We start from the raw sequence: 14,968 nt of genomic DNA on the forward strand, positions 1-14,968 counted from the left end.
TTATTTATTTGATTACATTAAATAGATTATATTACACGCAGACCTTTAAACAATTTACTAAAAAATGCTTTACGCTTGAACTGAATGAACGGAAAGGAATCAAAGTTGCCATGCAAATTCCCTCCTTAGATATAGTAGGGCATATTGATAAGTAGAGGAAGAAGTGAGGTGTATTTATCGTATTGTATTGCTAAAATCTTGTTCGGATCTAGAGATTAAACATGTACCAATCAGATATCTGTTATTTCTTTCTTCACCTCCCAATTTCTTCAACTATACACTAGGAGAGAATTCGTGTGACAATCATAGAAGTATTCCGCTTCTAGAGTACATACTACATATGTATATACTATACATATTATGTACAGTGTAACAGATTTTACTCTGTTTGACTCTATAAAAGCATAAACTGTGACATTAACAAATAAAGTTCATTGGGAAACAAAATAATTGTAAAACATTAAATAATTAATTACATGTTTGATCTGTAGTCATTAAAGATATAATTCTATAAAATTAGTTGACATATTGATAATATGTAGGATTAATGTCTATTTTTTGCGGATATTTTTCCACTACATGAATTTTTATAATGTGTCTCTTTCGAGAGGACTCAATTACAGCTCCACAATAAGTTCTAAGACTGAAATAATAGCCCAATTCAACAGATGTTAATAGAGAATATCCCAAAAAGAGACTCGCGATACCACCGAATGATACAAGCAAATCTAAATAACCGAATCGCATTTCTCTTTTATAGAGAGCAGTCGGCCAATTTCTCAGTATTACTCGAGTCGTATTTGTATTTGACTTTTTCACCCCTTTAATGCTGTACGATGTATGGTCACAAGAGATCCAACAATTACATTTGTCTGTATCCGTACTAACATGATTTAAACAAGAATACTTCGAAATTGGGCATTCTTTCTCATTGGTAGACGATAAAAACCATGGTAAACAATTACAGTGTACAAGTAATTTATCAATAAGACATTTTACTTCGCAATTGTGTAGAGTTACGCCCTCTTGTTTGAAATAACACTCTCGTTGCCGAAGAGTTAAATACTGAATGTCAGGAGTAGTATATGTTACGTCAACAATAAATTCAATGTCCATAGAAAAGTATACAATTGTAGCAGGCCTTTCATCTGGTTTGGGACTCCAGTCAGCACTTTGAGTAAAATAGAGCCTGTAATTTTAAAGAAATTTAAATGAAATAAGATTCTAACAGATCATGTTTCATTCAATTTTGTTGTAGCGATTTGACTACAACAAGGAAAGCTCATAATCATACAATATACCATATTGCGAGGAAAAATACTAAGAAAGTAGATCAAAAACATCGATGAGTGACCGTTATAGCTTTAAAATTTTTCGAGAGTTCAGATTCGAGTAAGCTACGCACTACAAGTAATGGTTTTTGTAAGTTAATTTCTTATCATAAAAATGAAAGGGTACGCCGTAGGGACAAACATTAGTTTCGAAGATCATATACAGTCACATAAAGTATAATTTTGTGTAGAAGATACACTGTAGTTGTAGAAATAGAACAAAAAGTGATATTTGTTGGGACCACAAAATGGGCAAAGTTTTTGTAAAAAGTTAAACTATTGTACTTGGCGTTTTCTAATGATTTCAATGAATTTGCTTGCTTTAATATCTTAAATTAGGGGTAAATATTACGTTTAGGAGAAACAGCTCAGATGACCTTGATCTTGACATATGTTGTCAAGGTCACCCTCCTGAGTGACCTGCAGAAGATTTTAGCCGTCGCTCGTTTTGTGTTAAAAAGTTATTAACAAAATAATTTTCACATATGTGATACTTATGATAATCATTTCTACAGATTTCCAACATTCGTTAGGTCCAAGTTAGCCGTGAATTAAATATTTTTGAAGTCTGGGTTAGGTCTGAATTAGGTTTGTTTGGGCGAAGCCCCCTAGTCGTCCAAATTTTTATTTAAAAGAGTGTACAATTTTAATGAACGCATTGATGCTTTCTTCGAAATAATGAATTCTATATATCCATTAGATGAATTAAATACTGAATAAAGTTCTCATTTTGAAGTTGTCAAAATTAATTAAAAATATTGCACTATTTTATTATCATTGGCGACTGAGGGGGCTTCGCCCCCCAGACCCCCCCCAAATACAAACCTATGCGATTTATGCGAATTTATAACGGGGGGAGTGATCACCGATGTGACTACCAGGCCATCAGACGTAACCATCCTACTTCATGCCGAAGTATGGAGGTAATAACTCGTTCTTACCCCCTGCCCCGACCTCCGGATCATCCCTACTTTACTGGCCCGAGCCTATGCAGGATGTGCCTTCGGCCGGGGGTACATCCTCGCCGGAGCCGTGCCATGATTCCTCCCTATTTTGAGCTACGTGGTTTATGACGTTGGACGAGATGGCTCCTCAGACGCAACCGACCCCTGCGAAAGAACCGTCACTCGACTTTCGTCGAATCGCTACGAATCTATTCTCGATTGGAAGTCTTCCTAACCTGTTGCAAATTTTTATTCCCTCACGACCTAGGACCAGATATCCTGGTACCTTCCCCCCCTGACAAATCTTCCCCCTACCCTCACCGTTGTCGAGGCAACTGAATTTCACCGAAATTGTCTCATCGACCAGATGACCAATGTCTTTCGATCGCACTATCGACAATATCAGTTCCGTCAGTGCCTTTGAAACATCTCTTTCTCCCAAAATTCATCCCCCTCCCCCATTATGCCCAGAGACGTCGAAAGCTCCCCCCCCCCCCCTTGTCCCCCCTCCACCCCACGGTATCAGTAACCCCCCTCACCCTCGCGTGACTTTACTCCCTGTGCTCTAGCCCCTGTCCCTTCTCTACCTATTTCCTTGAAGACTTCCAACCTCCAGAATTCGTAGCTCAGTTTTTGATCAGTACAGTGCTGAGAGGGGGTGTAAACCTTTCCCCTCTCCGGCCTCTGTACTTCCGTTTTTCAGGGAGGCCATTCGCCAGAATATCCTTGCGGATAGGTAAAAATACAAACCTAACCCAGACTTCAAAAATATTTAATGTACGCCTAACTTAGACCTCACGAGTGTTGGAAATCTATAGAAATGGCTATCATAAGTAGCATATTGATAAAAATTATAAAATGAGCTTTACAACGTGACCTTTACAACATATGTCAAAATCAAGGTCATCAGGGCTGCCTCCCCTAAACGTAATATTTACCAAATTGGGTTTTGTGATTGGTATTTTGTAGGGGACACATATACTTGGCGTGATTGTTGGGAGGTAGGATTTGTTTCAAGCAAATTTTGTTAGGTGCGTGGTCATCACTAAATGTTACCAATGTGTGTGGGATGTTGAACAGGGATGGTATTCCGTCTCGAAATTGAATGTTTTTGTCGGTTCGGTAACTTACTTGTTTTGACGGTACGGATAAAATATGGTTCTTGATATTAAATAACTAAATTAGAACCGAAATGAATTTTCGATTTTATTTCTGCTCTCATTAAGCACATCAAATTTATTTCGTGTTTCTATGTGGAGTCAAAATTATTATCAGGGATAATATTCAGTCTCGAAGGACCGTTTACAATAGGAGTCCTATTGAAGAACTTGTATCTACAAGAGTCTTAACTCTTAACACGTCTTCAGGGCCTTCGGAAACAAACACAACCTTCTCAAGCAACCGAATTCTCTACGGTCAGCGGATTCTTTCAATGTGTTCGTCTTATCGATATGCACGAGTTACTCTTCGTTTCAAAAAATAGTGCTAACTTTAAGGCATTATTATTGCGAAACGAGTTCTACGAAACGAATATTCTGTCACCGAAAAGCATTTCGTTTTTTTAACTGGTTTTATAAAAGAGAACGGAATTAAATTTTGTACATGTCCTCGAAATAGATGTTATTTGGTCTTGAAACCGAAATTCTTCTTGGTTTCGAGAGCATGTTCATTTGGTCATGGAATTAAATAAAAAGTATTGATAAAATATAGTTCTTTATATACAGGGCGTAAGATACATATGTTTCAATACTATAGGGGGCGGCAGGATACCTCAATTGAATCACAAAATGTCCTATAACATAGTGCCCAGTCTGCTTTCGTTTTGCCGAAAAGTATTTCGGTTTTTAAAATGTGGCCGCTTTGTAAAATCAGTAAATAAAGTTTTCATAAAGGCATCATAAAGAAAAATCAAATTAAATACGATCGTTTTCAAAAAAGGTTTACCAAAATTAAAATGAATTTCAGTTTCGGGACCAAATATCATTCCTGATGTTGAATGCGTAGTTAATACTCATATGCATGTACCCAACATCCAGTGGTAACCACGCATTCAACATCTTATTTACAGCGCATAGTCATAACCACGCACCCAATCAAGTTTTCGTTTACTTGAAACAATCATTATAATCGGCGAAGCTATAGTTCATCAAAAACTTCACCGATCTGAGTCTTTAAATCCAGAGAAAGATATATTTTGCTCTAGAACTCGAAAACTAAGACTGAACACCACATACACGCAAAGAAAAATGTTGCTCAAAATATTTCAAGCTAATTCAAATCGGTGAGAATGCGATCTTTTGACAAGTTTACTTCACACCTAATTAGGACATAGAATGAAACGAGTTAGGAGTTTCTATTGTTATGACATAATACATACATATATGTATATGTATACAATATGTTAAGATTATCAAATAAGAAACAAAGAGTCGTGTGTTTTTCTCGTAGTGAATTAAAGATACTTTTATGTTTGTCGTAAAACTTTTAAAGTGTTTTTTTCTTTTCTTTTTTTTACAAAGTAACATGTTCCACGCCTATAAAAGTAATCAGTAAATAATCTAACACTCAAGTGTAGCCAGCTCGGGATCCGCTCAGTACAATTAAATGTTAAACTACTGTATGTCAGAATTAAAAATTTTAATCTGAAATTTTATTACAGTAGAGACTGCCGTATTGAACTTCATTTACTTAACGGGTTACATCTACCTAGATGGATAAAAAGATCGATTTCTTGTGTTTTACATATTTGGAAAACTTCACGTGTCAAGAATATATCCTGAAAATTTCATACCGATATCCCAAAAATTAATAAAGTTATACAGCTTTGAACGCCACAGGGTCGCGTGATCGAGTGCTGCAACTTACATATGTACACATGTACGTACAGGTATATTCAAAACTTTAACGCGTTTTTCTCGAAACACGATTTTCAAATGTGGTGGACATCGTATCTCGAGAACCACTTGGCCGATTTACTTCTTGCAAAAGATATTCTTAGTAACCTTACGTCGTCCATGACGATCTAATTTTTTTATATTATTTTCAATTTTTTAACAATTTAAAAAAAGGATTATTTTTCCATCGAAATTTCAAACTGTAACTTTACACGGCCATCATTTTGTAATAAAATGCAAAATTTAAATTTTGAAATCGCCAAGGACTTCTAAATTTCATCTATTTTTAATATCTATTCAGCTTTTGGTTTTCAGATGCATTATTTGGACTTGGGAATGATCACTAACAAATGCTTAAAAAAGAAACACGTCTTTTATCGTCTTTTATCGTCTTTTATACGTCTTTATATCTTCTTAAGTTAATAACACTTCTTCATGAAAATTTAAGATAATACAGTTGAAAGATGTATCTTTTAAAAAAAAAATATCTGAGTCATTTCCATTCACAGTTAAAAAAATATTCCCAAACTTATATAGCTTTTTCGAGCTTCTAGGTAGATGTAACACCTTAAATAAAATTAAACAAAATTGATAATTCATTTATATGTTCAAGGAGAAAGATTCCATGTCTTTTTAGTTGTTAAATCACATAAGCGAGACATTTTCAATGTTATGTTTCTGTTTTTGACTGTCTGAGATTGTAAATTTCCCGACACCTGGTAGTCTTGCCAATTTCGTTGTACTTTCACCACTTTGGAGATGGCCATTATTTTGGATTTTGCATCAACAGTTACAACTAAACATTTTGGTTGCTTGTTATTATGATTCGTTCTCTGTCAGTTTCGTGCTGAATTATCATGATCAGAATTTCATTGGTCGAACATAAGACAATATGTATTACATTGTATATAAACATCGCTACAAAACACTATTCAGATAACAGAACATCTAGATAATAGGGGTTCGGATACGGGAGTCTCTACTGTACTTTATAAGAAATGTCTATAAGAGAAAATCTGTTGTTGTCAAATGTTATTAACAAAATAATTAATAGCTTCTTATGTTATTAACTGAGTAATCAAAGAGTACGCACGTTACCAATATAATAATAATACCTCAAAGGAAAACTAGAATTCGAAGTTTGAAACTCGAGACTCCACGAAGAATCTGTGATTTTAAGAGGCTCCAAAGCATTCAGTTTGCAGCATGCTCCCACAAAGGCAATAACCTTTGTAAACAGTTCACTGCATGGTTTTTCAATTCCTCTGGAAGAATTATGTAATAGTTCTCATTCTATCATATTTAAAAAAATATATTACTGTATTTTACTAAAATACGAATGATTTTGTATAAGTTAGAAATTACATATAACACTTTCCTCATTTGCATTTGGTTTTAACGACAAAAATTTTCACTTTAATTTATTAACATAATATTGTAAATATATTTACCTATATGCACAACTGCTAATCAAGTTATTGCAATCTGGTGCCATTAATTCAAAAGTACTACGAAAATTATTTTTATGTTTATACTCTGCCTCAAACGATTCAAAATCGACATCCTTTTCCCAAGTCCAATTATATAACTCTTCATACATAAACATTTCACTCTATAAAAAATTGATAAATTTAGCCACATTAACTAATCATTACTTAATGATTATTTCATAAATATTCAACCAATCAATCAATGGAACAGAAAAATATCTCTTACTTACACAAGGAAACATACCAAAGTGACAATGACCAATTTCAATATTTTAATAAATAGTTTGTATAAAAATATTTGCCATATTTTTTTCGTAACTATTATGTATATTGAAGGAGTGATAGCAGCCCTCATAGTTAGGAGTGTGAAACATTTCAATCGATACCTCAGTAACTGTTAAAGTTAGAAAGATGATTTAACGATATTGTGCTTTTTGTGAAAAAGCCAGCTATAATAATTAGATTTTAGAATTCATTTGTTTAAAGAATATACTGAAAAATAGTACTATTTGAACGATTTTTCTAGTTAATTATTATTCCATGTCCTTATATACTTGTCTATGGGAAGTGTCTATCCAAGTTTAGGACGATAATAAAATAAGATTTTAATTTTTTTATGTTGAGTATTTAACGTCACATCAACATCTAGCTCATAAACAACGAATTGGTTTATATTTTGTTAAATAGATTTGATTCTTTTAAATATTAAACCGTGAAATTTTAATTTTTAGATTATAGAAAAACTTAGAAATGAACTTTTCTCATATTTTATACAAAATGGAATGCTTTACTTCGTATAATCAAACAGGTAGTAGGTATACTTTTGCGATTTTTAAGTTATCGTTTTACAATAATAATATTGAAATTGCAAATATAATAATCTGTATGGTATAGTATAGATCCGGATGGATCTTCTTACAACAACCGGTATAAAAGACTTATGACAAGACTTATGACGTGACACAGTTATGGTAGGGATCGAATAAAATTGCAAAATTTTATAATTAAATATAGTAATATCTTAATAAATGTAATAATTCTGAACCTTTAACTGTTAAATTATTTCTTTTCCGTTTTAAGATAACTTAGTACATTAACATTTTAAATCTTTCATAAAGTTCATTTTTGACAGTTATTTTGTCAATAACAGTTATTAATAGTTATTTTAACACTTATTTATCGAATTAATAAAAATTTTGAAGAATTATATATTGTTTAATAGATATTTTAAAGTAAAATATAAAGTTTAGTCTAAGCACGCCTAACCCAGACCGACAAAATTATTAATCTAACTAAAGGCCATTTACAGACTGAACAGAATTTTATATACTGATTGTCTTCTTATCTATTAGATAGAAAAAGGATCGTTCAGCCTGTAATTGGCTTTTAGCCTAAGCGCACATTAATTAGAATTATTAAAGGGATTGAAAGCAGAGTTTATCTTATTATACACTTAAATACGAATTATACATGTTCTTCCAACTTCTTATGATACTAAAATAAAGTGTAGATGGTGCATGATAAAAATCTTTGACCATTAAGGATAAGTAGATAGGTACATTTATTACGTACAAATTGTAAACGATAAAAATAACAGCTGACGCATTTTAATGAAAAGCTTATTCAAAATGTTAACTTTACATTTATGTATCCCATCTCAAGAAAATTGCTTGCCAGAACTTTAAAGTTTTCAAAGTAATATAAAATGTTCCTGTTTAGCTGGAACTTTTTCCTATTTTCAAGAAAATAAAATTTCTTTGTTTATACATAAAATTATGAAATAATAGTTTTAGTGAGTACACTTTATTTTACAATTGTTATCTTGCAAGAAAAAAGATAACAGTCAAAAAATTACTGTCATTTCATAGCTAATTGAAATTTTAACAGTTCGATTCAACTCTTACTTATAATCATAAGATGTTTATTGATCAAAGATGTTTGAGACTTTTAATTTCTTGAGGTCATAAAAGAAAAATGATTACTGTAGATATTGACATAATTTTAGTTTATACGATAAAGGAGCATTTAATATGTATGTAAAATTTATCAATCCATTTTTGAAATATCGTGACAAACATTCAAAACGATGCACTGCGGGAAACGTGCAATAACTTGAGAAATAGCAAATATAATTACATGAATATTATATTGTATTATCGTGAAAAGTGACTAAATATGTAAGAAAAATTTCAGAACTTTTGGGGTGTAATTATATAGTAATTCTTTATTTTTCTTCTGGAGATTCTATTTGATCTGCACCTTTTATTTGGGTATTTACTTTGGATACATACGCAAGCATACAAGAAAATAGATTAGAAATCAATTAAAGAAGTTAATAAAATAGTGCTATTTTTAATATATATATTTTTTTTAAATGCATTATCATTTAAACCAGTTGTTCAACTCTAATAATTTCTAAGATATTTAGTACAATATGTTTACACCCAATTTAGAGGGCTACTATCACTGCTTCAACATGCATAATGGTAATTAAAAAAAAATATATGTCAAATACTTTTATGAGAACTACTTATTACCGAAATTTCATCGAAATCAGTGATTGTTACTTCAATATATTTCCTTGTTAGTAATATATACAAATTCCATCATGTATGTAGTATTAATATTCCATATTTACTTTGTGTAAATGTGAGTAATTCAGTTGAGGCCAATTGGAGCAAAGAAAGATTTTGGGAAATTCAATATCAATATACTCTGTCATAATATCTAGGCCAGTTATAGTTGGTTCTGTTTGAAATTTCCCCCATATTACGACAATTACAACAGCGGTTGCTACAATCGATGCAACAGTCAAAAGGAGCCATGTTATTCTGCAAGAATATTATATTCATGTGTAATATGTTTCTACTGTAAAATTATATTCAAACTTTTATGTAACAATCATGTTGCACTGCAACAAGCACTAACAGGTTAAGATACTCGTATAATTACTATATATTCATTCTTTCTTGAAGGAATTAATTATTATTTGTTATAATTATTATTATTATATAGCTACTATTATGAACTGTTTCTATACTAGTTTCAAGAATTTGAATGTCTATATTTAACAAACTGTAATACAATATAACATTAAATAATACAGTTACCTTTCCCATTTGGGTCGTGTAGAATCTATGAAGTATGGAACACCATGCAAAGTATTCTCCAATAAATACTCCTTCGACCGATGTCGCAAGCTGAAACGTAGTTCCTTTAACGATGGCTTGTAATTATACTTCATATTGAAATCAACCTAAATACACGAACTGCAAACATCGACTGTTTTATTTTTACATGAGTTTAATGAGAAAACTCGAATCGATCGTTTCCTTAACACGCACTGTACAAAGGTAGACATGCACGTACATTATGCATATTTTAAATTCTGCTAATGTTATGGCCAACTTCGTCAATAAATTGAGCAACTAATGAACTGCAATCGAAATACTTGATTATATGTATTCCTATCTGTATTTATACGTAAAATTCTGAATTATTCGATAATTATACATAACTTTTTTATATTATATTTATGTAACTATATCACACCATGATTAGTAATTAAATCTTTATAATGTGTTAATAATATAGAAGTATCAAGTACAAGTATCTCAAACATTGTTAATTTCTTTCAATTCTTAAGAAAAAATTTGGCTTGTTTAAATAATATAAAAAACAATATTTCCTATTTTTTATTTGTAAAAAAAGAGCCGGTTACCTAGGAGGAACCATCGGTAACTGTAGATTCGCTCGGTATTATCTTTCGAATATAGGTTTTTCCAGTTGCATCTCGTCGTTGAAGAATGGGCCCTCGTATGTGGAAACACAAACACTCCTCATCTTCATGCCAGCTTCTTTATTATTTTAGACCATCTCCTTTTACGACTACCATATGCATGCATACCTACGTCACTTCAGTCATTCGGAACTTAAGGAAATCGGTAATATGCAAGATACGCTGGTGAAAACTTAAAAAGTAGCATTTTTCTTGGACACGGTTGTGGTAATCCGTTTGCTCAAATGGAGAAATTATAATTATTATTATTATACCTCAATTTTTAATGAATATAAATTGTTATAAAAAATAAGGACAGTTTCAATGAGATAGCCAAGTACTACAATAATAAGTAGCCCATTTTGTATTTATATCGTACAACCTTTAATAATAAGTTTTAGATACAATGCATCCTCGATGCAGATTCATAGCCACTAGTTACTAGTGACGAGCTAACAGTAAGAGATACGTTTCCAAGATTACATAAATCAGCTGTTAATGGTTCGCTTTCGTCTCATTAAAGATACGAAGGAGAATATACGATAGTAGAATCCGTTAGCTCCAAATAATTTCAAAATATAGTGAATGTAGTAACGAACTCATAATGGAGGAATGCATGCTAACGCAATGATTCGACTTCCGTATGATCATTCGAATCTCTGTAAGAGATTACAATAATAAAATTCCAGCTTTAAAGCGAACGAAGAAAGAATAGCAGGAGCTATCCCTTTTGTTAGAATTCGTTTGACGTATGTACGAGCGAGAAAATACTTCGGAGAAAAAGATGCGGCGCTATTCTTGTGACCAGGTGTTAGCCTGTAACGCCAATGTAAATATACAACACTTACGCCATTTGGGCGAAGCCTCTTCGAAACCTATTAACGTACATATCTCCCTCTTATAATTTCGTCAGCTACTTTTTAGGTCCGATTCATTTCTCTTTCAACTGAAGCAACTCTTTTAGTCCTTTGAAGGTATGAAGTGGCACGCGTTAGAAAAGAACTCAATCAGGTAGCCAGATGTTGACTCATTAAATTCTCAATAGAAGGTTGTTCTATTTAGGATCATCAGAACAGGAGCATCACTTGAGAAAAATGCTTAAGGGATTGAGGGTGTATTCCTACTCGGTGGGTCAAAAAATCAATCTTTCTCATTGCACTTTCTTAAAGTCCAGTTTTTGGTGTATATGTATATTCTTCAGATTGCACACTCGAAATCGATGAAATGACGAAGTTATGACGATTTCAAGAGAACCTTGTATGGTGATATTACTGGACACTAAACTTTAAACAGGGATAACCATTTAAAAATTTCAAATAATCAATTTTTGTATGACTGCTATTTTATTAGAAAAGAAAATGTTTTTGTTTCATTCGAGTTCAGACGATATAGCGACAGCTCAGTAAATGAAAACTGTGTTTGAACTTTTAATTTTACATCAATACAGCAATGCAAACTGTGATGACCATTTAAAATACCATACTACAAGAAACATGCAATTATATAAATAATAATAACGGTAATAGTATAAAAATTTAGCTGCATTATCTCAAAACATGACTAAAAACGTATACAAAGTTTCAAAACTATAGATCCATAATAATAAAAAATATTTTAATGAGGAGGAAAAGGAAGATTATAAGCGTTTAAAATACTAGATCCAAAAAGTGATTTTTGTGAAAATTTATTGTTTCTTATTAGAAATTTTTTGATAATTATTACTAATAATTTTAAATCTTTTTAGGCTTATGCTTAAGTTTTACAAACTTATTAATTAAATAATCGAAATCTGTAAAACCGTTCGAAATTTTCCTAGCTCTTTGACCGAAGACCTGGTGTTCTAGATTATAAGCTATTCGGCCTATATTTAAATCCGTACCTGTGCAATGTTAGTAATACACAAAATCTCATTTAAAACAAAGTAAGACAATACAAAACTTACTGGTAAACTAGTTGATAGAATGGAGAATAATACCGTCGAAATAATAGTCAACTATGACAAGTGTGACCATATACTCCACAGTAACGAAATTCTATAAAAAGAGTAGTTACGCGCCTAGAATTCCACCTAGATTCAAAATTAACCTGGATATAACTCATCCAAAGAAAAGAACAAACCAGAATTAAAAAAAGAGAACTTGACAGTCGACGGTCGGAGCCAATTATAGAAAAAAACAAAATCAAACACACTTTTGGATATACGGAAGAACGTTGATCATTCGAATCGTCGATTATTCGAATTTCGGTTATTCGTCTGATCGGTTATCGAGTATCTGAATTTTGACACGCAGTGTACTTGGATTCGAAAACTTTAGTAACGACAGTATTCAGGAATGATTAAACATACATAAAAATAATCCCGAATATGATACTATGTACATGAGTAATGATGATATTATTTCATTTGTACTTGAAAAAAAATATGACACAAATGAAGACATGATAGAATGTAGCACAGCTCATGTATGTATAATCCCAACACGCAGCGAAATTAAAAAAGTACTGCCTACTGTATTGTAGTAGGCAAAACAGCAAAAAGATATAGATACTGGATGAATGTTCATAATATTTTAAAGGAAACTCACAATTTAATGTATAACCATGTTTAATTTATACTTTTGTACTGTATTTCTTTTGTTACATATGTATTCTTTTACAGAATAAATATTCATATTTGAAAAATGATTAGTTTGCAGTTGATTTATAACATATTTACAAATTTGGTTCTTTCAGACCGATTATCTGAAAAATTGCTTATTCGAACAAATTTGTGTCTTAATTATTTCTGATAATCAACGTTCTTCTGTATAGTATCCAACTACAAGCTAAAATAGCAAAAAGTCACATCAACATCAACCAATCTGGAAGCTCCGTAATCAACTATTCTTCGGATAATAGTAGATGTACTGTGGTACGTATACACTTATGCAAAAAGCTCCACTTTACAATCGAAGATACACCGATTAGTTGAGAAATGTATTCTCAGTATTCTTTCGCAATACTAATATTGTTAGAAGATTGAAGAGGAAACATCCGCAAAATTTCATAACATAATTTCAAAAATAAGCATATCTGTAGAATACCTTTATAAAGATACTACTCCAATGAGAGTAGCATCCAGACATTATCCTTAACTAAAATATAACAATTTGTCGGATGTCCATCCGAACAAATTGTTGGAAACTTATAGAGTTATAAAAAACATTTTTTAAGATTGGAACATCTCAATAACTCTTGCCTTCAATGTGTCCCATAAAAATGGTTTTTACAGACACATTTCGTCGATAGTTGTATATTATATCTAACTTGTTTATTTTCTATCCATTCCCAAAAATTCGGAAAACTAGTATGTTATCTTGAAAAAAGAAAGTAGGTAAACACTTTCACTCTTCCTTCGTTTAATGAAGACAATAGATGGATTACTCTTAAAATTCTTCTGTCACAATCATATCATTAGTTCCTCCACGATGAAAAAGCGTCCCACATATCTTTCAAATGTAAATTCTTATTTTACAACAATTATTCACAGTGAACATCGTTCAAACACAAATGACTACCTTGTGGCTATTATAATATAATAATATGTACATTTAAAACAACAATGAAAAGATAGCGCAATCAAGTGATTGAAGTCTTTTCTTCAGTGACTTGAGAAAAGATTCCACTCTTCATTTTTTTCTATTTTAATTATTGAGTATAGTTCAGTCACTTACAACTTACAACTTATAACACATCTTATAACAGCGCTCCTGCCTATTTGCGTGTCCTTAGATTGACTAATTACTTAGGGGTGCAATTTACGATCTTGATGTATCTCTTTGGACAACAATATTATCTTTTGTTCAGTACTTTTTACTTAGTAATTCATTAAACAATATCTTGGTACATCCAAAATTGCTAAAAGCCTTGGCTTCAACTTGAAATTGATTGAAGAACATATAACATATTATAATCGTAAATTATTTATTGGCTGTGTACAATATTTTCTTATTCGACAGTTTGTTTTAGAGCATTCTTAACACAGAAAAGTTTTCCTCAGTCGCAGATGACAGAACTAATACTAATATGATTGTAGCTACAACGTTGCTTTTTTTAACGGTCGTGTGACCACGACCTTAAGATTACGATACTGACTCCAACTATATGATAGGTATATATACATATGTATACATTAAATACTTAAAATCATCTAGAAAACAAATTTGTTCGGGTATACCTCATTTTTTTTAATGGATATATTTGTCTCAATTTGAAAATATTTATGTATATACATATACTTACTATTTATGAATCATGGCTACAGTTATCAGTGTTCATAAGATAAACAGTGACAAATACTTTTAAGACGTACATAATACTGCAACCAAATTTATACTTTAACTGTAAGAGAACAATGATGGGTGAGGGTTTATGACAGTAAATACCTACACCTATTATCTGTTTCACTACCGCAAGGAAATGAGTCAGCTATAACAGTTCTTCATCAAATGTAATTTGTCATATTAAAAATTACAATTTTATGTGCAAATGG

The 14,968-nt window shown here is 31.7% G+C and overlaps 1 protein-coding gene across 1 annotated transcript; it reads right to left on the minus strand.

The window, feature by feature from the left end:
• Positions 1-516: 516 nt before the first annotated feature.
• Positions 517-9,903, minus strand: LOC143185972 (uncharacterized). The gene is made up of 4 exons (XM_076389321.1): positions 9,770-9,903; positions 9,298-9,490; positions 6,621-6,781; positions 517-1,189 (listed from the first exon to the last, which is right to left on the minus strand). The coding sequence occupies exons 1-4, from the start codon at positions 9,901-9,903 to the stop codon at positions 517-519; spliced, it is 1,161 nt and encodes a 386-aa protein (XP_076245436.1).
• Between the last annotated feature and the right edge of the window lie 5,065 nt (positions 9,904-14,968).

The sequence above is a fragment of the Calliopsis andreniformis genome, chromosome 12, assembly GCF_051401765.1.
Source record: "Calliopsis andreniformis isolate RMS-2024a chromosome 12, iyCalAndr_principal, whole genome shotgun sequence".
Lineage (NCBI taxonomy): Eukaryota > Metazoa > Arthropoda > Insecta > Hymenoptera > Andrenidae > Calliopsis > Calliopsis andreniformis.

Bases quoted from the DNA above. Each gene is read 5' to 3' on its own strand.
- LOC143185972 (XM_076389321.1), bottom strand. From the start codon at position 9,903: ATGAAGTATAATTACAAGCCATCGTTAAAGGAACTACGTTTCAGCTTG. The intron at 6,782-9,297 runs GTAAATATGGAA...AATTTTTTATAG, and splicing joins ATTACTCACATTTACACAAA to AGTGAAATGTTTATGTATGA. The intron at 1,190-6,620 runs GTAAATATATTT...TTAAAATTACAG, and splicing joins ATTAGCAGTTGTGCATATAG to GCTCTATTTTACTCAAAGTG.